The sequence below is a fragment of the Phalacrocorax carbo genome, chromosome 9 (genome assembly GCF_963921805.1).
Source record: "Phalacrocorax carbo chromosome 9, bPhaCar2.1, whole genome shotgun sequence".
NCBI lineage: Eukaryota > Metazoa > Chordata > Aves > Suliformes > Phalacrocoracidae > Phalacrocorax > Phalacrocorax carbo.
In genome coordinates this window covers 26,324,565-26,350,453 of record NC_087521.1, presented here as the reverse complement: position 1 = coordinate 26,350,453, position 25,889 = coordinate 26,324,565, and the positions used below count along the sequence as shown (strand labels likewise).

Below are 25,889 nucleotides of genomic sequence, written 5' to 3'. Positions count from 1 at the left end.
TGGGGTCACTTACTTAACCAGTTGCAGTCTGAAATCCCATAAGCTTGGTAAGGGAAATACATGCGTTTCCTGCAGTACTGGAACAGACAGACGTGAACTGGAAAAGTTTCCTTGACATGTTGCTCTGTTCAACTGTGAGGCTGTTTCTGACAGCTTAATAGTGTTCTATTCTTACCCCATGTCTCTAGCATCTAAAAAGAAGTTCTGCTGTAGCTCAAGGAGAATACGATCAGGTATGAATAGCTTTGTTAGGTTTTATTATTTCTCTGTGCAAGTGTTCCATCTAGTTTAACAGCCACCTCAATTTATACGAGTAGGGCCAGACCCCTTGTCACTATGGAAACACCTTCATCCTTGAAAATATTTTCCAAGGAGAAAAGGTTGGTTCACTTACAGAACTGTTCTTTTAAGATGAGAGTAGGTGTATTTTATTTCCCAGCATGTGCAAATCAATAGGGAAGGCAGAATTGAAGCAAATTTCCATTTTATGCACAGGTGGAAATTGTGGTTTGTTCTTGTTTCTTAGAGGAAATAAGCTCTTCAGGAAGGAGTCTTCATATTCACAGACCCCCTTGCTCATTGACTCTATCAGACACGGGAAGATTGCTGCAAAATCATTGCAGAGGTGCTTTGCTGTTAGAGCTCTAAGTAGTTGACTGTTATATTTGAAGCCCTCAGATGTAGCTATCAGAGAGTTGGTACAAATGAGTGTAATAAAGAATTGCTCACTGCAAAGACTTTGAAAGACCAGCAGAACCTTGCTCTGTACGGTATCATCATTCATAAGGTAGGCTTGTATCCTCTGACTGTTACCACCTCCTAAAAAAAAAGAGAAAAAACCCAAACCAAAAACTACACCATAACCAAGCCACCTGACAGGACCTCACTAACAAATGATAACATCTTTCACATCCACATAAAATGCAGTGCTTTGGCTAATCAAATTAATCTTCTACTTAGGCAACCAAGGAAAAAAACCCCGGCAAAACCCAAAAAACCCCAAAACCAACTATACTGGAGAGAGTAGAACAAGATTGTTTCATCTCTGAATTGTCCTCTCTCTTGTTCAGATTCAATTTTAGTGTTTTTCCTCAGTAACAAGACCATGAAAAATCAATGAACTGTAGAACAGTTCTACATATTACAGGTCCTTTCTGCTGATTTGTCCAGTTATCTCAGTAGCCTCATCTATTTAGCAATGAGGTGACCCAGACATTTTAAAAGGTGCATTACCAGTTTTCAGTAATGTCTACAAAAGTTCATGAATAAAATAAAGATCCTGGTCACTTAAGGCTTTTCTTTTTTACCTGCTGAGCTTCTTGAAAGGAAAAATAGTGCCTTGGACAAGAAACTGCTGCTAGGAGGTCTCTACAAATATATGATTACCCAAGCAACACACAAAGTATTACAAAAATACAAGATAGCAGTAGGTAAAGAATTCGGTAACTTTTCTGTCTGCATAGAATAACAGAGATTATAGTTGATATCTTTTTATTATGATTAAATAGTACAGGGTAGTGTGGAGTTACTAGGAAGGTCAAAGCTTAGGACTGATAAAGGATGCATCATCGGAAAGAAAAAAGTATAATACAAGTCTAACAAAAACAGAGTCAGACCATCAGACTAAAGTACAAAAAGAACTTGGTGTCTCATTAAGGAAAATCACATCAGTAATTAACACACCTTCCCGTTTCTGCCTAAGTAACAGCAATGTTTAAAGGTCTTGGGGCTATTTTTGTCTCTAACTCAGTGAAGGCTTATTTAAGTAAGGGTAGCTTAGGCTGTCACATTGTTGCACAAGTGTGCATTACGTTTAAAAACCGTCCCTTTTCCAGGCAGATTTATGCCCATTAAGCCTAGATGCTAGTGAATATTCCAGCTACTTTAAAGTGCAATAACAAAGCATTTTATAATCTCAATGGCACAGAAAACGCATACTTTTAATATAGTTGTTTATTTTACCCATATACAGCTTGCTAGTACACAGCACATCACTGCAGAACAGCAGTACAACTTACTGCATTTTTAGATGGCTAGAGAGAAAAGGAATTATGTAACAAAAGGGAATAGTGCAACAGTTTTCGGGTTGACAGATTTCCACTTTCCACCCACCCCCAACATATAAAGCAAATAGAACAATATTCTAGAATTTTTGGTTGCAATGCTGCTAAATTTATATAAACATAAGTTATAAAAAGTACAGGGCATAGAAACAGTTTACAAATAAGTTAAATTTCAATTATTTCAGTATTCACATTAGAAAAATATACATTTCGTAGAGTCAGTCTTTTCGAGAAGAAAGCATATACAGTTTCCTAATTTATGGCTCCAATTCACTTTGTGAGAGCAAAATATCTTCACTTTGGCCATCTGCTTCCATTGCCAGTAGCGCTTCCACAGTTTCCAAAGGTATCCCCTCAGGTGTGCGAATGTGCATTGTAGTACCATTGGAATCGGTTACAATAACGATACCCTCTGCCTGAGACAAAACAGCAGTATCTGGATGAGACAGGATAAGCCCATCTGAAGTCTGAATAAAAATCTGTTCATGTCCCTGAGACAAAAAATCATGGCTCTCATCGGTAATCTCAAAGGCTACAGTTTCATCTACAGTAACGGTGTTCTCCAGCTCATGTTGTTCCTCTGTCCCACAAGAAAATTCATTCATGGTTTTAAAAGAGTTTTCACAGTTCACATGAGCAGACAGGGAGGCTTCCTGTGCAGGGCTCTGGTGTGACTCGGTCTGAGCACTGTGTGGGTAGCTTATTGGCACAATGTTTCTTGAAAACACTTTTTGAAGTTCCTGCATCTCATCAGTCATATCAGCATTATGAAGTTGTTCAGAATCTTCTTTAATTGCAAAATTATGGTTTTCTTCTTGCAGTTTCTGATATTTTTGATTGTGACCATTTTCTTCACTCGCTGGTAAGTTAGTGCTCGAACGGCCCACTGCATTCTCTGACACAGAGGTGCAGAGTTCAGGAGCTGACAGTCCACCTGCTCTATTCTCACTCACAAAGTGCGCTTGAACTAATTCACGTGAGCCATCGGTCTCAACAGGCAATACAACTTCGGTATGTAGAAGAGAGGCATCACCTGCCATATCTGGTCCCTGCATGTTCACAGGCTGGGAATACTCTATCTTCATTTTCACAGTCTGGGAGAAGGTACCTGAATTTTCAGCATCGATTCTAACTCCTGAATCAGCAAGTGAATGATGTTCCGCTGCCATTGGTAATGTACTTCCAGTTGCGCAGCAAGTGATACGCCTATCTTCTGAAAGCAGGATTTCTCCATTTAATGGATTAAAACCTGAAAAGGTGAAAGAAATACCATTTTTGTGGGCAACCTAATATTATCCAAAAAATAATTTTTAGCAATAATTTTGGAGGAAAAGCTAGACTACTTCCCTGCTTTCGTCCCCCAGATTAGCAAATCTGAAGCACCTTACAAGAGTTTCACAGCACTTCCCAATGAGAAAGCCAGTATAAAAAGGCTTAAGGAATTTTTTTGATAGTGAAATATTATTGAATATTTCCATACCAAGGGACCTTACGTTAGAAGCAGCATTTTTCTGTTAATCTGAAAACAACCTAGGCTGAAAGTCAGACTCAATTTTTTCTATCTGGCATACAGTTGGTAACATTAAAAGATAAAGAATACACCAGGCACAAAGTTGTCAGCTGCTCATCCCCATTACCATTAGTAAATTGACAGAAGCATTTAAACTTGATAAAATTTGTGTTGATAATCAAGCTTATCCTGTACTCAGACATGTCATCAAGTTACTACCTATCTAATTAGCTGTGCTAACAGCCCCAGGAACACGTTCATCCTGTGACATGAAAGATGAAAAAACACTAGAAGTTCAGTGTGTTTTGGCAGTTCTTTGACCTGGACCAAGAGCCAGGTCACAAACCCTGTAGGTAGTTGAACAATAACTACTAAGCTGCAGTAGCATGAGCTGTCAGTTTTTATTATTGAAGATCAAAAGGAACAAGTAGGTTTTGGGGGTTTTTGTTAGGGAAGATACCACTGCACAGCAAAGGAGGCCTAACACTGCGCAAGGGACCATTTTTAACTTTTTGTACTGTGGACTAGCAAAAGCCCTTCTAGCAGGTGCACCTGAAACAAAATTTAAAGAGCTCACAGCCCAGAAGATCATAATACAACAGAATTAGGAAGAAATAAGCATGGTCACGCAGAGAGCCTTTCAGAGAAAGAAAAATAAACTAAGGGGGAAAACAAAAACACAACCATTGACAGAAAGACATGCAAAGGCCAAAAGCAAAGCAGCTTCCAGCAACACAAAAACCAAAGATATTCATAGCAAGAGGACGGCACTGATACACACTAGAGATGGGCAAGGGCTGGAATCTTTCACAACAGTCACCATAATGCCTCTGAATTACTGAAACATTTTTGCATAAAAGACCAGTGGAGTTTTGGGAGATTACAGATGGGGACCCATCTAACTTTCCTTTCTAATCCACTGTCACTCTGCCGATCTGAGGGACAGGGGGAATAAAGACAGAGAAGGGATAAAAAGGGAAAGGCAACCACCCAAAGACTGCGGTGCAAAATGGTGCCTCAATTCCAATCTTCAGGTGCCACATCTCCCCTGGAGTACAGGGCAGCCTGCACCAACACTGCCCCCTTCCCAGGATCCACAAAGCTCTGATGATTCTGCTATTGCAGCCTGCTGGGGCAAAGAGGAAGGACACACACACTGCTTCCTCTTCCTCTGCTCTCTCACTGCTGACACAAAGGTTATGCACCATCTCCACTGTAAGGGACAAGGCAAACAGGAAGCATTCAGGAAGCACACAGTAGAGGACAGTACTATTCTCATAGTACTGCAGAAGTATCAATAACTGGATTATCATGCATTCAGAATTGAGCTGCTGCTGGGGTCTGCATCACCCATTAACTTCCCTCCCCACCATGAGGCCTTTCCAGTTAAACAGCTGCTTTTGAAGGACCTGGGAAGCAAGAAGTGAAACCTTAAGACAAAAAACCACAGTAGCCTGAAGAACAAAGAGATTTGTTCAGCTCCTCCATGAACAGAACGGAATTGGAAAATCTGAAGAGGTTACCATCTTTTTCAAACAGTGTACACAAATTCCCACTCTTTTCTTTCACTTCATCTTGACTGGCATAAGCATTATTCACATTCTCCATTACGTCTTCTAACTTGGTCCTTTTGGCTGATGGCAACAGTTCCTCCCCTGAGCTCTGTCAATACAAGAGATAATTAACTGGCTGCCACCATTACAGCTGACAATACTGGAAAAGATCACAAACTAACTGCAGGCACTTCATGGCAGTGAACCGATACTCGCCTTGAAAACAGGATTTTACACTAAAGGTCTTCCTAGAAGGTAAGGATTTAAACACAGCCCTCACACTTCGCCAAAATGCCACTGATTACTTTTGATATTTGGTTGAAACAATCTGCCTTTGCTTCAACATCAAAGCTTCTCTATGAGCCTTTGTGATTAGCCGTATGGCATGAAACCTGCTATAAGCCCTCTCTCCAACTTCAGTAAAGGGCTGCGAACAGCCTGCCCAGCACTGTTTGGTTAATGAAGAATGACTGAGCAGGATTTAACCACAGGCAGAAAATGCAAAAGCACGAGTCTTATTTATCCACCACCAGAAACGACTCTGGATTAAATAAAAAGTAGAACAGTTAAGGGGACGGACCAGAGAGATGTGACTTCTAAGAGGAGGAAACGCAGCTCGCTGCTACAGCTGTAAACAGCTAAATCTGGTCAAATGACTTGTCAGAAAGAAACTGTTTTCATGCACCTCTGCCTACCACCAAGTAGCAGAGCAACCACATCTCCAGCCTCCGAGCCTGCTGTAGGTTAGCCCATTTACTCCAACACAAGCTATTAGAACCTGGGGATCCTTCTCACTGTGGGGTCTCCCTTTACTAGCGCTTGAACAAAATCCTTTCTTTCTTGAATCATGAGATTACCTGTAAGCCGTTGAGGTTGACCTGAATGCTACCAAGTATGTCTTTAGCGTGCTAGTTCATACGCTCTGCTATGATACCACAGTAGGGAGTACTTCTTTAAATATTTCCAAACTCCGAACACCATAAAAGCCTTACACGAGTCAGATAATTATTCCTTACAAAACTAACCAATATTATCTGCTTTAACAAGCTTTAATTTGTCTTAGTTTCATTTTTAATTTTCACAAGGGTATTCCATACCTCAGCTAACCGTTTTTGTCCCAGTATCTCCACAGGCAATTGCTCACTAACCATTTTAATTACACATTGTGAACAAGAGTCTCCACCTTGCGTCTTTCGTTCTCCAGTGAGTATTTCTGTAATTCCTAGTGATTCAGCAACCTTTAAAAACAGTTATAGGAAAAAAAGTAAAGGTTAGCCTCTCCAATCTGAATACATAAATGCTGAAATACTTATTTCGTTTCTTAAAACTAAACTAGAACTACACGGGATTTCATCTAATAACCCATCATCACAGCTCAAAGAAGTATTTAGATTCCCGTGTTTTCTACTAGCCTCCATATTAATAGACCATGACCTTCCCAAGAAGGTGAGTATTAACAGACAAACTCAAAAGCAGTAGAGGAGCACAATGGTTATATATAGAATCCAGAGACAGTTACTAAGAGCAGAGTTTAATAAAGAACACTGTTGAGGCTCTCCATTATTTAAAAATCATTTAAGTCCTCCTTTTTAAGAGCATCTCTTAGTAGTTAAGGGCTTTCCCCCCGCATTCCATTCCTGTGCTTCATCCTTACGTAGGTGCGCTACTATACAACTTCTCCAGGCTGGGTGGGTTGGTTGGTTTGGGTTCTGGTTTGTTCTTTGCGGGTTTATTGGGAGGGTTGGTTTGGGGGTTTTCGTGAGGTTTTTTTTGTTTGTCGTTTTTTGTTTGTTTGGGGTTTGGTTAGTGTTTTTTTTTTTAAAGAGCATAACTTGTATATTAAGAAGGCACATTAACACTGAGGAGAATCAAGAAAGAGGTTCCATTTTGGGACTGCCAGTATCAGCAGTGTCCCTTTATTTGGTGCAACTTAATTTCTCCAAAGGAAACATCAGTGTTAATTACAAAATAGCCAGATGAGCACACAGTAATTCTAGACAGTTTTTTTAGACTTACAGTGAACAATTTATTCTGAAAAATAAATATTAACCACTGCTAATGGTCCGTACAGTACTTTATTTTTTAAACCAGGATTATTATAAGAAACAAAAATCTTATCTCTATCATCCCTCCTCTGAGTTTTCCAGTACGCTCCCCTCTCCGAGTAGTTGCAAGTTCAGTGCTCATGTACCTTAATGAACACATTGTTCAGAAATTTTGGTGGAGGTAGTATACAAAATAGTGTTTCACTACTGGAAACAGAGAAGGAAAAACCAAAAATATGTTATGTACAAAGAGCTGTTTTGTTCTATGGAGAGGGAACATAAATCAGTAAGGATCCATAAGGATAAACAGAGCCACATTAAAAAAAAAAAACAGAACAAGCCTACATTGTCTTTCTAGATACAGCTACATAAACAATGAAACTGAAGAGACACTGAAATCACAGTTTGCAGTTTTATTAATGTATTCACTACCTTTCATATTCATTAGTATGACTGTGAACTGCATAGATGCATTCAGTTTGTCCTCATTTTGCAACAAAACCACTTACCCCTTTAAATCAAGGCCGCTCATTTTAAATATAGACCCTTCCTTCCTAATCAAACACCAAGATGTACTTTTATTAGCAGTTTATGCTAAATACACCTCGCAGTAACATCCAGCTTCATACTAGCCTAGAAATGCAAGACAGATATCGGCACTGCTAGAATTCTTGTTATATATATATATTACTAGTTGTACCTACTGCCATAAACTATAATTGTAGTTTTATTATGGATTTCTTTTTCTCTCCAGTTAGTTGTTGGGCTTTTTATATTAATGTCTATTCTAGCTCATCAAAACCAATGTTTTCTTCAACTAACTTTACTGGGATGACAAAGCTTATCAGAGAAATATAAAAATGCAAAGCATCTAAAATAAAACAAAAAAAATCACAGTTCCAAATAGAGTGTTTTATTACCTTAGCATCTTTTATTTCGACAGGCTGCTGGCAACTCAGCAAATCAGAATTACTGAGGTGATCATAAGCCATTTTCTTTACCATATTATGCAAGTCTTCAAATTCCCTATACACATCTGGGAAGTAAGCTTTGCCTGGATACCCTTTTTCAACCTAGGAATAAGAGGAAAAAGAGTTTGTTTCCTTCTCCCTATATTTTAAAAAAGATTAAATCTGTGAGTTTGTTTTGTTCAACATTTTAAAATAGAAACATTCAAGTCAAAAGATTTTGGAATATTCAAAAATGCCACTGAACCAGTCAGCAAAAAGCAAGGCTTTCAATCAAGAGACATACCAGGTTTGCCTGTGTAATACTGAAGCGATGTGTAGAACATCTACATTCTGCACAGTTCTAACTTGGGAAATTCAGATACATCTCTAAAGGAATGTCTCTTTTTTGGCTCCCTAAAATAATTTAATATTATTACATTAAGAAAAACTCACCTTCATCAACAGAAATTCATATACTGTAACAAGCTTTGTAAGACGTGGGAGAGCCAGCTCCATTAAGTCTTCATTATCACACTGTTGTATTAGCTGTCAAAAGCCAGAGTGAGTTTATTAGAACGAAGTAGCCTACAGAGGTTATGCATCCCACATTCAGAACATATCACTACACTTTTTGAAAGATAGACTCTATGTTTAAGCAGCTTTGCGAATAGATGCAAACATAACCCAAAAGAAAAGAGAAATTAGAAAACCTCAAACAGTTACTAACCACATATAGACAAAACTAAGTCTCACAAACGTTGCCAACTCAGAAGGAAAAGCAACATGAGTAGATAGTAGCCATAAAGGATCTTCCACAACACACATGAAACAAAAGAAGTTGTGTTAGTTGCATGGATCTTAATCCCCGTTCTATCCTCCCCCAAGAGTTTTTCTGGTTTGTTTTGGTTTTTTCCTTTTTTGATGTTACCCAGCTTGAGTTGGGTTTATTTCTTTTTACTGTGTTGGAGGAGATACATTATAGTGGCTAGTAACTTTTCTTCTCCAGCAAAAGGATAGCGAGGGGATATCTACATATCAAAAGTCCCTTTCCAGACTGAGCTCCCATTTACCCTTTGTCCAGTGTTCTGCTAGAAGTATTTTTTCCTTAAAGACAACTTAATGTTTTCTTCTTAGAAGACATCTTACGCTTTCATCTTGTACACAAGGATGTAAAAAAATCAGTCTTTTTGAAAATGATTCCTCATTGAATATAAGTCATAAAAAAAACCAAGAGGGCGAGGGGAAGATACTTGTGAAGTAATTGCAGAAGAGAACCATACCTCTTTTAACCTAGCTTTTCTTCTGAATACATTGTGTTCTGCTGACACACTACTAAGTGACTTTGAAGGGGACTGACCAGGTCTGCTAAGCCTTCCAGAACACCTAGATCTTCCACCCATCCTTGGTCGACCACGTCTCTTTGGTCGTCTGGGTCTTCCAGGTCCTTTGGGTGTTACGGGTCCCTGGCGTCCTGAACTGGTTTCATTTTGTTGTTCTGCCAACAAGTGTCTGCTTTCTGCAGACTTACAAGTCTTTTAATTAAAAGGAAGAGAAAAGTTTTTATTTGCCAGTTTAAACAGTGCTTTGAGGAAGACAATTTTATAATTAAGTTCTTCATCTATGCAAACAATAAATAGCATATTAAACAAATGCAAAGCTGGATACAAGCACAACTGCAAAGAAAGTTGTGGAATAAATCCGACACATTAGTAAGACTGCTACTTCTGCAACATGTACGTGCTATTATTTGCAAAGTTAGCATTTCTGATCCACAAAATACCATATAAAATACCGTATAAAATACAGAGATTAAGGGAATATAATTAAAGAGCTAGTTTATGTCAGTTAAATATGTTTAATATTTTTGAAGTAAAATATGTCCTCTTCAAATAAAGAGGTTGTAGAAATAAGCCTCAATTAGCAGTAAAACATACCCAAGGAAAAATTTGGGTTTCACTGTAACTATGTCAAAGCATGAAGACTTTATATGAAAGACAAAAACCCTTAACAGCCATGAACAGTGATAAGCCCAGTAACTAAAAATCAAAATATACTGCCCAGATTCCACGTTTCAAAATCCTTAGTCTTCCCTAAAACACAGCTAAGAAGTAGCTTCTGCTATAAGACCACACGGCAAACTCCAAGTCCATTCCTGTAGTTATCATTGTGATTTCAGTGCAAAAGTTTTTTACTGATCAAAGCACTGATTTCTCACTGAACACATCTTGTCTTCCCTTCCAAGCTAGAGTATCTAAGAATGTTCCAGTATTTTTTAAGAGATGAGTTTACAATAGCACTGAGGTATATTGGGCTTCTTTTCATAATCAGTACACTTTCATCCCAACGTTCTGTAGCTCTCTACTATTCTAGTGATTAGGAAAGCTCTAAAAAGGGCAAATTTATGTCAGTTCTATCCAGGGATTGAATTACTTAATTAGCTCTAAATATGACATAAGACTAGGCTGCGCATGGGGATCTTGATTGCCTTCCTGCCTGTATCGATGTACCACTTTTAATAATCCTGCTATTCTTTCTAGAAAGTATTTACCTGGCCAAAAACTGTAACAAATTGATGAGTTAAAGTGCACATTTGTAGAATCCGTATTTGCTAGTTAAAAGCAGCAGGTACAACAGCAATCTAGCAGTCAGTAGTAGTATTATGAGACTGAAATTTTTCTAAGTTCCTATCATCCTGGGTAAAATAAGTGCTGCACACAGAAGTAACAACTATGTAATAATACAGAGAGCAGACTTCAGTATTCTGCAATCCTCATTTTCCAAAGATCATAGAAGGGTGTACAGGACAGGGGAGGTTAATTTGCTTCACTGGCATCTGAAGCTGTAAACGTTCACATTTCTGAGAACAACTTCACATTTACAAATAAAAGTAATAAAGGTGACACTGCTACATCTAAAAGAATATTTTCTGCTAGACAGCACCTGTACCAGCTCTTGCTGCAAGATGTTACCAGTCATTTTAATACTAAAAGAGAAACTTTACTTTGAAGTGACCAGCTTAAAGCATCGCAGAAAAAAAAATTGCAGCTGAAGTAGCTTCCAAACGAAATAATCGAGTTTCACCAAAGTGTCTGGCTTGCAGGGGCAGCTAAGCCACACTTTCAAAACCTGCTGTAGGAAAACCTGTGGCCACCGTTAGAGTCCAAATCAGTGTCATCACAGAAGAATCTTTATTTCAGTAACAGAAATTGACAGAGCAGATGATGTCTTGCTGTCTATCATGCTAAAGGCTGTAACTGAACAACACAGTATTCTTATCCCAATGCAGAGAAAAATGCTATTTATGCAGACAGGGTATTTTCAAGCCAAAAACTGGATGTCAGAAAACCAGTAATAAATGAACACTCAGTGAACACTTCATGTGCCTGTTCAAGGATACTACTATTCCTGCAACATTGCAAGAGACAATAATTTGATTTTTAAAGGACTTTAATGGGAAATTTGTTTCATTTAGGATGTGGGTGGCTACTTCTGAGCAGTACAAGACTTCTACATTTTGCTAATGACATGCCCTACTGAACTGATGTGTTTAAATCCCTATCTTCAGTCTTTTCAAAAATATTGTTGTCAACAGGAACTCAGAAGAATGAGTATAGTATGCAGCTACAAAACTGCCATTCTACTTTCTGCAGAGAGCTGACAGCTTTTCTATGTAACACACTTTACCTGTTCTCCAGCCTTTGAATCAACAGTTACTTCCAGACTGGTAGCTAGTGCATTTTCATTATTTAAAGTGACAGCAACTGAATCCAGATGTGCCGGGCTCATCGCTTCCTCTCTTATTCCACAGGCATTGTCCACAAATATACTTCCATTAGGCTTATTTAAAGGTATTTTTTGAGGTGAAGGCTCCAGCTGTCCATGGGCTGGGTTAAGTTTGTAGTGTCTTGCTAATCCTCCTTTTCCTATATAAGATTTTTCACAAGTCTGACATTTAAACATTTTGGGTTTCAGATTATAATTGGAAGAACTGAATAACACATCCTTCCCCTTCACCTTTCCTTCTTCATCATCTTCTATACTCAGCTCAGAATAGTCATCAGAATCAGACTGGTGACCATCGGCCAAATCCTCCATTTTAATGAATTTATAATCTTTAGCTTTATATTTGGGGGGGCGTGAAATCCGTCCAGAACGAGTTTTCACTTTCAAGGATTTTTTTAACTTGTCATCTTTTTGGTTTTTTTCAAGGCATGGTATCAGAGTGTTTGCTGAACTGGCTGCAGCCATGGTAATATTTGGAGACCTTGTGGCCGACACTGTGGCACGTGTAGCTTTCTGTCCATTTAGCATCTTAGACGCGGAAGCCTTGTTCACAGATACTGATCCATGAGATGGTGAGGGTCTCTGCATAAGCAGCTGAATTGGAGACTCAGAAGAACTATGCAGGAATAGCTGCTGCTGCTCAGTTCCTGTAACAGGCTGTATCCTAATTAACTGGGGATTAATAATGCCAAGTCCTGGTATGCTAGAATTTCTACCAACTGACTGACTCAGCGTTATAGTTTTGGATTGGATTGGTGCCAGCGATGGCATTGGCCTTTCAGTTTCCTTCATCTGTCCTGGCTGAACTTGGACACAAATGGCTTCCAGCTGCTTTTGTGGAAAAAAGGAAGAGTTAAGATTACACAAATATGGTACGTATAAATAAAGACAATACTTGTCAAGATGATACACGCGTGCTCTTAGAGCAAAGCATGCAGGAACCAATGCATATTAGTCTTCCATTTTCATGCATCAAAGCAGATTCCCTTCCTTCAAGCTACAGGCCTTCCAGGACATTTACTGGTGTGACTGCTGTTCACCTAAAGCCTGTAAAGTTTGCTCTTAGGCCATGCCACGGCTTTGTTTCCCATTAGCAGGGCTGTTCTGGAATGGCACAGTTGATGCCGTCACCTAGGCAGACTCATAACCTTCAGCAAACCGAACGCAGAACGACAGTCTGCTAAACGACACAGGCAAAACACCAGATCCAGGGCATAATGTGCTCAGTTCAAAAAAACTTTGTGATAACGACTATCACTATAGTCCCTCATAGTGTCTCCTCCTCATCCAAATTTCTGCCTCAGCTCGAACTGATCACCCCAAAACGTGGGCTGAAAGCCCAAGTGCTGTCACCTTCTGTAAGAGGGGCACGCGTGATCTACCGGTGCATCACCACCACGAAACAGCTCCTCTAAGCTGTTTTAGCTGCACGTGTAGTTAGACCGAAATACTGACCACAGCAGCTAGTATCTATATTAAACGCGGATTTTTCTAAGCCACATTGAAAGTTGAGTCCTTCAGCTGCGAGACTCGAGTCTACACCCAAGGGCAGGTGTGACTGAGGAAGGCAAAAAGATTAGAAAACGTTACCACCGCACCCCCACCCCCGACACCTGCCCGCGGCGGCGGGTATCAGCGGGCTCCCTCCCTCCGCAGCCCCCGCCTCGGTTACCTTCTGCGGGAGGAGCCGGGCGGCCGCCATGGATTTGCCCTGCTGCAGGGCGACCCGCTGGGCCACGCTCTGCAGCTGCTGGGCTGCGTTGTGCATGATGCCGGCCAGCGGCGGGGCGGCCCCGCGGGCCTGAGGCGGCCCCGGGCCGGGCTCCGGCGGGGCGGCTGCCGGCGGCGACGGCTTCTGCTGCTCGTGGGCCTTGCTCACTTGCTCGATGACCCGCTGCAGCTCCGCAGGGGCCAGCGGCGTGGCGGCGCGGCGAGGCGGCGGCGGCTCCTCCGCCGGGCCCGGGCTCTGGGCGGCGGCCAGGAGCTGCTCCAGCAGCCGCCGCTGCTCCTCGGGGCTCAGTCCCGCGCCCTCCGCCAGGCTCCCGTCCGGCCGCAGGTACAGGACGGTGCCCGCCGCCGCGCTGCCTCCCAGGGCGGCCAAGCTGTGCGCCAGCTCCTCCGTCACTGCCAGCACCTCCGCGCCTCCGCCCGCCGCCGCGCTGAGAGGGGCCCCGCCGGCGGCGGCCGCCCCTCCGGGGGGCTCGTCTTCAGCGGGAGGAGGGGGGGGCGGCGGCGGCGGCGGCACCTCGCTGCCCCCCTCCTCAGGAGCCGCCATCTTGGCAGGCGTCAGCAGGCGGGAGTCGCATCGGCCCCCTCGGGGAGGGCCCGGAGGCGCGGGGCGAAGCGAGGGGCACCGGCCGCGCGCGGGCCAATGGCGCCCCCGGCAGCGCCTCAGGGAGGGGCGGGGCCGACGGCGGCCTCACGGGGGCAAACACGGTGGGGGGGCGCGGCCACGGGTGGGAACTGCGGGTGGGGGATTGGCGGGAGACCCGTGTCCCTCCGTTAAGGAGCCCCTTCCGCGGCGGGGTTCCACACGCCTGCGGCGGGTCAGGTGGACAAGCGAGCGCGTGCCGCTTCCGGAGCGCACCACGCGCGGAACAAAACGCGCCTTGAAGGCGTGGCCCAGGCGGCATGGCTGCCCCCCACGCAGATACGGGAACCCACGCTCTGGCGGCTCCAGGCCGGGCCCCGTCAGCTGCGGGAGTGCAGTCGGTGCTGCTGCCGCGCTGGGCCAGACCCCACACCCGTATCCTTGCGCGGGGGTAACGCGTGTCTCGGCAGAAGGGGGCGCGACCCAGGTGGGGCAGCCGCTGGGTCGGATTGAACCGAGGGGAGCGGAAAAGAAAAAAAGAGCTCGAGTGTGGCCCGTACGGGGATCGAACCCGCGACCTTGGCGTTATTAGCACCACGCTCTAACCAACTGAGCTAACCGGCCCGCTGAAACCGTTTTTCCCGCCGCGGCTGGATGAAGGTCCAGCCGCCCCCTCCCCGGCGTGGAGCGAGGCCTGCTCGAGCCCCACCGGTGTGGGAACGGGGCCGGCTGGAGTTCTCCCCCGGAGAGCGCTCGGCTGGGACACAGCGCCCGGGAGGGAACAACCACCTCACCTCCCAGTCAGTGGGGTAGCACTTCCTAGGGTACGATTCCAGTTTCATTTAGTTAGACATCATATTTATTTTGGGCGTTTATTTCAAAGCATTTACTCTTCTGGCTGCCTAATGCACTGTTGGGATCTTGGTTTGCGCTGACAAACGATTCGCCTTTTCCTAGTATTTTGCCTTTTTAATACATACGCAGCATTTAAAAGGCTTTTCTTCTCAGCTTTGAAGCCTACATTAAAATACGTTATGTCCGTTCAGCAAAAGGCGAACGCCATGGCGGGGGGGTGGCGGGACACGACACGCACCTCTCCGAACCGCGGTTTTTGGGGACCGGCTCGCTATAGCCCGGCGGGCAGTCCGCGCTTCCCAGGGAGCCCCTTCCCCCGCCTCCCTCCCGCAAGCTGGGGCGCGGAGGCGTGCACTGCCTCACGCAGCCCCGCAGCGGCGCACGGAAACCACGGGGGACCGGGAGGCCACCCGAGACACGCTGCCGCCGCCACGCGCCCGCCCGCAAGTGACCGGCGAAGGCCGGGGCGGCCGCCGGCGACCCTACGGGGGTCTCCTCGATCGGACCGGGGACCGTTAGCCCCTGACCAACGGCAGGCTCAGCTCCACCGTCCCAGGCAAGGCACGCCCGTGGGGCGCTCGGGGAAGGATCGCTCCACGGGAGACGAAGACACGCCCAAGGGGGTACAAAGCACCTCAGGGTGCTGCGCCGCGACACCACCCTGAGGTAAGGAGGGAGGACGGAGCTCCCATCCAGAGCCAGCCCCGCGACAGCAGACCACGGGCACAGCTGCCGGCCTGGCGTGCCGCTTGCGGCGGGACGTGACGTGATGACGCCGCGGGGGCGGGGCCGGGGAGCCTGCGCGGTTGCCAGGGTGACGGGAACACAACATGGCGAGCTGACGGCCGGGCCGGGTGGTGCCCGGCGGCGGGGTGACCCGGCTGCACCTTTCCCCCACCCCGAACCGGCGGGCAAGCGCAGGATGAACAGTAAGAGGGTGCGGGGGGAAGCAGCGGGCGCTGCTCGGCGCGGGGAGAGGGCCCTCCCTCAGGGGCGGCGCGGGCCCGGGCGCTGTGAGGAGGGCGGCTGGCAGCGGCGACCCGGGCCCGAGGGGAGCGAGGCCCCGGGCCGGGCTGGGAGCAGCCGCGCTGGGCCGGCCGTGGGAGCTGTTGTGGTCCCTGGAAGCCGCCGCCCCTCGCTGCAGCCCGCTCTTGCGCCTCCCTGCCGAGGCCGCCCATGGAAGCGCTGGTCTCTGCACGCCCGCGGCCTCTGCAACAGGGTGTTCGTAAGTCGCTCTCCCGCTCCTCTGAAGCAGCAGCCTGCCTGTCTTCTGGTCTTTCTAAGTACTTTTTCAGAAATTGCTACACTTTCTCATTCTTTGTTCTGCAAGCTTTTCCCTCCGGTACTTGGCATCCTTCTTCACATCATCCCATGTCACATCCTACACGTTTGGCATGTTTCCGAATGTAATAACTGTGCCGTGGCCTCGCAATTGTGGCTGAAGCTGAACTTGTTCTTTTCTTCATTTTGTTTGTTATTTCTCTCTTCCCACATGCATCCAATGTCACACTTAAATGTCCTGGCTTTTTCTTCCTCAGCATATCGGCACCTTTGCAACAAAATATCTGCTTTAGGTTTTTATAATATCCTGTTCTGACTGTTGTAGTGCTATCTTTTCTGTCATTTTTGCATTGGATTCTTTAATTCTAAGGGATGACTGACTTTCTGTGCTTTCTAGTTATGGTAATGCAGGCATATTCTTTTAATTCCATCACTTGCCCATAGTTTTAATTTACATTGTTCTAAATTGCCTGGGTTCTGTAGTCTCTTGCACATTAAACTGTCCTATTGAGTGATTACCTCTCTGCCATTTTTGTGCCCACTGTTTTGGTGTCAGACTAGTTCAGATTGCTATAACTTAGTCTTTCTAACCTTTATCTGCCTTTCTGCTATCCGTTCTAAGTGCAAACATCTGTGTGTGCTGAAACAGAGGAGGTAAGGAAGAGGTTAGGTAATATCTAGCTTGTTACAGGTGCCATGAAAGAATTGCTAACCGGTGATTAGGTCTTATTTATTCTTTGGTGTTATACAGAAGTGTAGTTAAAACACTGTTTATTTAACTTCACCATCAAAGCTTTCAGTCTTAAAATGCTGATAAATTTTGTAACGTTTCTGTCATTCTCTATCTTTGAGCACCACAAATTCAGGTAAACTAACTGGTAATTAGTTTTGCTTTGTAGCTGTACTAAGTTGCATTGCTTAAACTGGACACATTTTGACCTGATAGTTCTCTCTTTGGTGTGTGTATTTTAAATCCATTGTTTTGGTGGGTTTTTTTGCCACCTGGTCACTTTGGAAGGATCAGTTGAGTGGTACTGCAGTGGATTTTTAAGGATCTCTGGAAATCTTGGCTTGTGGATGCAAATTCAAAATTTGTTTTAAATTGTTAGTACATTTGAAGGCTAAATGTTATTTCTTATTATTCTATATAAACTTTTATCTTATTATTCTTACAATGTTCAAGTTCCTTTCAGCTTCTCATTAAATGATAATTAACTTGTCACACGATAGTTCTCATTTTCTCCCTAGGGAAAAAACTCATCTTCAGTCACCTGTTTTGTTCAGAGTTTACACATTGATTTTGTGCATCAAAGAGAGATTTCAAGTAATGCTAGTTCCTTCCTGATTCTGCACTTTATTCAGTCAATGGAAATTATTGAGGTCTTTGCTGTCATTCTGTTCACTGGATGGCTGTCTCATAAGTGCCAGGTTAAAGCCTCAGTTGTTTGTTATGTGTGGGTTTTTATTTTGTATATGTGGCACTCTATTGTAAAAAAAATTAAAATAACAAACCTTATGCCCTTACAAGAAAAAAAATTTAGTCCTGTAAGAATGTTTTAAAGTGTGTTTAAAAAAAAAAAAAATTAGGTCGTCTTACACTATTAGAATTCTTCAGTTCAAAATTAAAAAAATATATATTTTGAGCCCTTCACTGTCATCTGGACTTCTCTTGTAGGAGCAAAATACCTGTATTGATGGAAATATAAACAAAAGCAAGTTATATAAACATTCGCTATTTGAATTCTTTATATATCTAAAAATACTTTCAATAAATTTGTACAATAATGCTTTCCCCGTGTTTCTCTGCCTAAGTACTTCTGTTCATTAACACCTATGGCTGGTATACCGTAGATATTAAGATCTTATTTTCAGATCATGTGATTTGAATTTTTTTTTTTAATGTCAGAGAATCAATTGCTTGCATTTAAGAAAAACATGGGATTGCCATTTATTAGAATCAAAGAGTAGGTCAACAAATAGCTAATTTTTGTTGTATCTGCCTTGGGTATTTTTTGCCACATATAACGTAGCCTGCGTGTATCTGACTGATTGGAGAGTATCAGTTGCCACCAAAAATATCCGCTGACACCTTTTCTTTGGAAATTTGTAAGAGTAGGGTTTAAATATTCTGAATTTACGATCTCCATCTTATATTTAGCTATGTAGATAGGAAATTAAAACTCAAAGTGGGAGCAGAGAGCATGGTGCAAAGGGTGATTTCTGCTGACAAAGCATGTTACTTGCTCAGTCATGTTGCTTAGTGAATGATGAAGGCTAGGGATCACCTTGCTTAAAGCACTCACTAATGGACCAGTTATCAAATGACAGCCACATGAATGAAACAGTCTTATGGTCTCTTCCATACTTTGGAGTCTCTGTTAGGGATTGCCTCCTTTACCCATAATGCTTTTCAAATTCTGTCTCTGCTTTTAAAATAGTTCTACATGTAAATTGTCTGTATAGAGTGCATTAGATGCTGTAATTGATTTTAAATTACTTTGCTTTTTCCTATTTTTCAAATTTAGATGGCCTAATTAGTTAATGATCCAGCATGATGGATAATAATAAGAAAACGTAAGCAGCAGGTGATAAAAATGAGAAGAGCAACTGACAATTCTCACAGAAGTGCTGCTATTGTATTGGAGAAAGAGGGATTTGCGAGGGGAAGGTTTCTACTAATTAAAATAGAAGCATTTGGATCACAAGGAAAGGAAAGACCTTTTTTTTTAACAGGAGTGTGAAAGTTGGGGAGGAGAAAAGAGATGAAGACACAACACAAACTGATTGCTAGTTGGAAGACAGCATTAGAATGTCCCTGCCTAAGTAACTTTTTCCCTCCGCAAAATTTCTTGGCAGGCTTTCTCCAGCGTGAGGCTGTATTTATACTTGTAAATTAAACATATCTGGAAATCTTCTTGGACACAAAGAGCAACTGGCATGAAATGGCCCACATCTATGCTAGTAAATTCTCTTATCTTCCAAAACAAGGCAGCAGGACAGAAACTGTTTTAGGAATGCCCTTAGAAGGAATCCTCGCATCAGGCTGGGAGGCTGCCCTGGAGAGTGGTATTTGTCACAGGCCAAAGCCGTGCCAGGGACTGTTGTCACAGTAACTAATACAGACAACCACACTTCACTGAATTTGCTGCTATCAACATAGCTTAAGACTCCTACAGTTATTCTGATTCCAATGAAGGGTTGAATATGATAAAAGAGGTTTCCTGCTCTGCCTCCCTCAAAATGACTGGGTTTGGACCTTTCTTAAATAACAAGACTATGTCAAAAGCAACAGCAGCATAAAGCTAACCAGAATTAGGTTTTGCTCAGATGAAATTACTGGAAGAATTATCAAGGATAGAATCTGTAGGTGCTAAAAATAAAGGGAAACAGGAGGACAAAGTGGGTGAAGAGAACCAGGCAGTGGGATTGGTAAGGAACAGTTAATCACAAAGCTGAAGGAGAATAAAGGAGGAAAGAAGAGAGACATCTGTTCTGAAGGAAATTAGGAAAAGTCTCAGAAATTAATAGAAATAAATCTTTCTTCATATCCATTACATTATCTACTTCCTCTCTTAAAATTCTTCAGAACTAGAATTGACTATTTTCACATCCTTTTGTTGGTGCACTTCATTATTAAAGCCAAGCATTATTTTTGGCCTAGTGCTAAACTAATATCTGAATTTAGTATGGGAATAAAGCTTTAAAATCAGCAATTGCTTTACTTGGGGAAAAAAAAAGCAAAACCATAACCAAGCAAAAAACTCCCAACCCAAAACAAACAAATAAACAAAACCCCTAAAGCCTCACCAAAACAAACAAACAAAAAATAATCAGTGTGGAACAATGACAAGACACACTTGCTGTTCAATACAATTTTATGTTTTCAGTAGAATATAAATGTGAACGAAGCAAAGAATAAGCTCAGGTATGCGTTGCTGATGTACTACAGCAGAAAAAAAGGTATGAAGTGCTGTGTGCAGAGGCATCGTGCCTTTGAGCAAGGAGGTCGTAGTTTATTGTCCAAGATTGATTTACTGTATTTTAGTTTCAGGAATATAAATCTCTGTAATATGGGCAGAAAACTTAATTTGCTGTTATTCATTATATTTTCTCTCAACGTATGTGTTAACAGAAGAACTTTTTTATTTAAAGTTTTCCCATTAGAATTTAACAAATGAAGTGTGGGTTAATATGCGGTTTTCATACCAATTTCTATTTTAAGCATACTGAAACAATATATTTTTGTTTTTAGACTATAAACCAGTTGGTAAGATAGGAGAGGGAACATTTTCTGATGTTCTGAAGACACTGAGTCTTAGGGATGGAAAGTACTATGCATGTAAACACATGAAGCAGCATTTTGAAAGGTATGCATAATTAATCATAGTACTGTAGAAAATCTTATTTAAATTTGGTGGGGAAATGTGAACTTAATGCTAAGTGATGTTTTTTCAATACACATGTATTAAAAAGGTTTGCATGTAGTACAGAAAGGGAACTCTGCTGCTCATTATGCAGGGCCTTCCCATTTGGCATTGGGGTTATTTCCTTGAGGACTCTAATTGATGTCATCCACTGTAGTAAATGCTGCCTTGCCACTGGGTCAAGGGTGAAATGAGAAGAATGTGGACTAAATAGTTGATTTCTGCTTTGCCAAATGCATTGAATATACTTGTGCTGTTTTTCTTTTTGCTGTAAATAATAATAGGAGGAGGAAATCTGTCAGTCCTCCCCCATGACAATACTTTTTTCAGTCTTGCTTTAATTACTGTTTTAATGGAAGTTAAAAACATTGTATTTATCCTTAGTCCATGTATAGCATTAGTTCTACTTCATGTTTGCATTTATATTTAATTACATCCATCAGCAAGACGCTGTTTGGTCACGAAACGGCTGCTTTATCAGTTAGGAAATTAGAGGAGAGGGCTGTGTGGAAGTAGATGTAGACTTGACATTCTCCTCTAAATACGTAAGTGCCAAACGATGCCTTCTGGGTCACTGGCTTCGTATTCTCAGTCAAATATATTAATTTCCTAGTGAAATCAGTGGGAGTGACCCAGTTGTACCTACAAAGTAAAATGGGACATTTCGCTCTTAGGTGAGATTTCACAATGTAACTCAGCTTCAAAGACTAAGGAAAAGTGGAGCTCTGAAAAAATTACTATAAGTTAAAAAAAAACAACAACACTCAAATATCTCCAAGTAATGTGGCTTCTGATTCTCTATTGTTTTGTTAGAGAACTGTTGGTTCATTTATACATTACCCACAGCTGACCAAATTGTCCAATTCATGATCAAAAGAGAATTTAAACTAACTGCTTAGCTACCTCGAGGGCAGATGGTACAGAATTCAGTGGTAGAGCATAACAAGCAGACTTTTTTTTTTTCATGTAACATGTTTAAAACACCTTTTAGGCCTTCAACCCTTTGGCAAATTGACTGACAAATTCTTTTGATGAAATGAGCTCTTTTAGCAACAGATTTAATATGTGTTTTAAACAGAACCTGCCCATACGAGGTATTTCTCCTAGTGTCAAATTAGAAAATACTGGTTTGGTGTTTAGCTTTATGTCAGACTGTGGAAAGGCGTATGTGTCCTGTCCTGATCCATTACATAGTGTGTAAAGCAACTCCCCAAAGCTTCTGTAGCATGTAGTTTTGTTGTTTATTAAAGTCTAGGAGGGCAATGTAATAATTAAACAATAATTGAATAGTGTCTATTTTTCATGTTAGACGTTACCATCACAACTTGATTTTAAATGTTACATTTGGTGAGGCTAGATTGTCACTTTCAGTATCACACTGAGCAGCAGTTGGAATGTATGCTATACCAGCGCAGAATAAACAGTATCATACATATGTTTATGCAACACAAATTCCTCCCAGATAGCTCCTTGGCATGGTAACCGACGTCTGGAGCACAACATATTACTACTTATCTTGTTTGGGTAAGTCCAGCTACTCCAGACTGTAAGAAGGAATAAAACCATTCTCCTGATTATTGCTTTGCTCTATAAGGAAACAAAGCAGGCAAAAAAATTTATCAGGTCCTCCCTTTGAAAGACCAGTTACAGACTAAAGTGGAGTAGATTCTGACAGTCTTATGGCAGGGAGGAAAGACAATTATAGTCGTCTCTGACTGCAAGTCAGTCTTCCTCTTTTCTTTTTAATTCAACATCAGTATGGAACAAGTGAATAATCTGAGAGAAGTACAAGCACTAAGGAGGCTGAGTCCGCATCCTAATATCCTTATGTTACATGAAGTTGTTTTGTAAGTATGGTGCATTAATTTCTTTCTTCCTTATTCCTTTATTTGAACGATACTCAGTAACTTTTGGGCCTAGATGCAACCTGTAGGCACTTAACCAGCTTTTTATTCCAACAGACAGAAAAAAACAACAAATCTGTCAAATTCTGAAGTCTTTGTGCCTTTTTGGTTAAAATCTGATGTAGCTCTCACCTTCTCTGGCTCTTTTACAGCAGGTCAATAATACTTCAACATCAGTATTAAAATTACAGACTAGATGTATTTTAAGCATAGCTAAACTTCATATCATAACGTGTAATACTTGCTGGTGATTTCGACCCATGTCCCGTATCCCGTGAGTGCTCTAACTGCACAAGATCATGCCCACTGGAGACAGGATTTTGGTAAGGTGCACTCAGAGCTCATCTGCTGGAATAGGCTCTGGTACTTCAAGGATCTTGGTTTAACTTGTCAGTTTGAACTCGGGATCCAAGCAAACTAGTTGGCAGTATCATTTGGTAGGCAACTTTATAGACACCCCTTTGCAAATAATAGAAGTTTAGACCTCTAAATTCAGCAGCAGCTGAGCCATGCGTTTGGAAGGAGATCAATCAGTGATGAAGTTGGGTTCCATAGCCTCATTAGGCACTTAAGTGTCTTCTGGGGGGACATGTTCTGTCTCACAAAGAGATAAGGTTTTATGACAGCATCTACTCTATTACTGTGCGTTACACTTCATCACTATGCAACAGCAGACATATACTTCATTACTTCATTATTCAAATACTTGACACAAAACTTGTTGACTGCTCTAAAATATTTTTTTCTTCCTCTTCAGGCTTGTCTTATTCCTCTGCTCGAGGCTCTGGTACTATGGTGGTATTGGCAGGCCCTTTTTCTACAAATATATGGAAAGCCAGCAGTCATGTCAGAAGCTTAGCTTTCTGGAATTCTCAGCTTTAGCTGCTGTGTTGCTAACGAAGCGTAATCCAGATGGCCAGCCAGCTCGCCTAGCTCTCTCACAGTCTTATCTGCAAACTGAATTGCAGATTGTACCTTCAACCTCTTGCTGTCTGGGTTAACAGAATATTGCAGAGGGAATGCACTTTAAGGCAATTATAAGAGAAATTGAAGACCTAAAGAAGTCTGCCTCTGCAGGGCAATGAAATGGAAAATAAAGTGTCAGATGTATTATCATGTTGTGATAATATTTAAAACCGCTGTTATTAGCAAAACACAGATTCCAGTCAGATACTCATTTCTGTGCAATAGAACACTGCTGCAGACCTAACTAGAAAGTATTTTCATATATGGTGTAATAGCTTTCTTATCTTTTATTGTAAGATTCTATCAGTTAACTTGCTGGAGATTTCTTCATAGCGAACAGTGCAGTGTGCCCAGAAAACATGCCTTCAAATAACTTCACGGAGAAAAACAGTTACCTTTTGTATCAGACACTTCGGATAGTATAAATAAAAACTATGATACCTCAGACCCTAAGTTGAAAAACTTCTGTGAGAAAGTATCAATGAAAAATGAAAATGTCCATTTTAATACTGGTTAAACTAAGTACTTTTTTCTACCCTGTGTACAAATTAAAGCCTGCTTGTTTGTTTCCCCAGTGATAAAAAAGCTGGCTCCCTTTCACTGATATGTGAACTTATGGATATGAATATTTATGAGCTGATAAAAGGTATGTAGCACTTGCTTAAGGAGCACACAAACCCTCCTCATGTAGATCACAAAGTGGAAAGAATTATTTTTCACTTGGGTGCTCACCGTTACATATTATAGAATTCATAGGGAAATTTTGTGCTGTAGTGCTTTGCTCTTTATTTCTTTCCAGTACAATATACCCACTCGTTAAAGGCAGGGATGGATGCGGGACGTTTCTAATGAGTCAGGTCAATGGCCATCTATTTCAGTCAAACTTTACATGAAAACAGGGACAAAACACAAAATAATTGCTTTATGTAACAAAAAGTACAACTTAAATAGGTTCTCTGCGAGGTCAAGACTGGAATGATCTAACAAGAAAATTATTCCCATTTGTTTCAAAAACTACTGAATCAATGACTAATGATTTCGAGTTTTTATAGCTAATAAAAATGCCTTTTACCAAACTTTCTCTATAAAATAGCATTGTTCCCTGAAACCTCCTATATTTAAAAATTCTGGAGCTGTTTGTCAAAGCAGGTGGGAAACTATAAGGCTTAAGGAAGAGTTCCTACAAAAAAGTTTAGAACAAATGTGGATTTAAAACCAGATCTCATATAGACACCAAAGGAGTTAGATAGAGCAAATGAAGGCTCACTTATAATTCAATATTAAAAGAGGATTTTTTTTTTCTGAATCATTAAAAATTTGTAATGTCTTAACAGTTGGGAGATTAATGTAAGTATACTGAATGACGGTTGCATGCTCGGTTAACAGAACAGATAAGACTTCCCAAACATGACGTTAGTGACACTGAGCATTCAGCTCTCTAACAAAAGGAGTAACCCTGTCCTGACTGAGATAAGAATTTGAGGTTCAAATGCAGTTGTTTGCTGATAACTGAGGCAGACATGAATATTTGCTGGTTTTAATAAGACATTTCATTTTTCCAGGATAAGTTTGTTAAGTTGTAAAGTCAGAGTAATAGCACATAGGAAGGAGTCCTTATTGGATAGTAGGTTAGTCCAGTGCATTAAAAACAATCCTGCATCTTCTCCTTCCAGCAGAGATAATGTATTTCCATTATGAAAAGTCAAAATATTTAGGTTTGTTCTTTAACTGCCCCTTTTTTTTTGACCTCAGAGTATTTGCTTTCATTTGGTTACATTTCTTAGTGTTTCTCTCATTCTTTTCATGTAAAAAAGCCTCCTCTATTAAGCATTGTATACAGATGGAAACTAGTCTAATAGTTTCAGTATGTTCTGTTATTTTTTTTTATTTTAAAGTACAGTTTTTATCAAATTCGTTTTCCACAAGAAGATTGCTTTCATGCCACTTAGTCTTAAAAACTTCCTTTTTTACGGCATGGTAAATTAGTTCAAAATGAAATCTATGTTTAATTGTAATCTGAAATGCTGCAATTAGGAGTTATCTAAACATTAATCTGGGTCTACCTGAACTTCTATAAATCGCTGGTTCTCCTTTATGGTCGGGATTTTGTGTCTGGACTGTGTTTTCCATGATAAAATGCCTTTTTTTTCACCTTGTACAAGGTGGTGGCACAGGGGGTGGAGCTTGGCAAATCATAGAATAAAATGGGAAATGAACAACAGCTTTCTATAGAGATTATCATAA

At 41.6% G+C, this 25,889-nt stretch overlaps 2 protein-coding genes and 1 non-coding gene across 11 annotated transcripts in view; 1 reads left to right on the top strand and 2 right to left on the bottom strand.

Moving 5' to 3' along the window:
• Positions 1-1,935: 1,935 nt before the first annotated feature.
• On the bottom strand, positions 1,936-14,305 carry ZNF839 (zinc finger protein 839). 3 transcript variants are annotated; one of them, XM_064460789.1, is made up of 8 exons: positions 13,577-14,305; positions 11,806-12,735; positions 9,402-9,653; positions 8,575-8,667; positions 8,092-8,244; positions 6,275-6,364; positions 5,097-5,235; positions 1,936-3,312 (listed from the first exon to the last, which is right to left on the bottom strand). In XM_064460789.1, the coding sequence occupies exons 1-8, from the start codon at positions 14,177-14,179 to the stop codon at positions 2,321-2,323; spliced, it is 3,252 nt and encodes a 1,083-aa protein (XP_064316859.1). In that variant the 5' UTR covers positions 14,180-14,305; the 3' UTR covers positions 1,936-2,320. The 3 variants fall into 3 exon arrangements, with proteins under 3 accessions (XP_064316859.1, XP_064316858.1, XP_064316860.1); XM_064460788.1 differs by having other exon boundaries at positions 6,224-6,364; positions 11,806-12,732; positions 13,577-14,304; XM_064460790.1 differs by having other exon boundaries at positions 6,224-6,364; positions 13,577-14,293.
• A 57-nt stretch (positions 14,306-14,362) lies between these two features.
• The window catches only part of MOK (MOK protein kinase), a 25,213-nt gene continuing 13,686 nt past the window's right edge, over positions 14,363-25,889 (top strand). For 3 of the 7 annotated variants that reach the window (XM_064460802.1, XM_064460796.1, XM_064460795.1), the window contains exons 1-4: positions 14,367-15,999; positions 20,604-20,718; positions 22,533-22,622; positions 24,221-24,291. In XM_064460802.1, coding sequence (XP_064316872.1) covers positions 15,840-15,999; positions 20,604-20,718; positions 22,533-22,622; positions 24,221-24,291 — 436 coding nt within the window. In that variant the 5' untranslated portion in view covers positions 14,367-15,839. Of the gene's footprint in view, positions 16,000-20,603; positions 20,719-22,532; positions 22,623-24,220; positions 24,292-25,889 lie in introns of all 7 variants that reach the window. The other 4 variants (XM_064460800.1, XM_064460801.1, XM_064460798.1 and 1 more) reach the window with 3 other exon arrangements.
• Positions 14,766-14,839, bottom strand: TRNAI-AAU (transfer RNA isoleucine (anticodon AAU)). The gene has a single exon. It is a non-coding gene; the product is annotated as a tRNA-Ile (tRNA).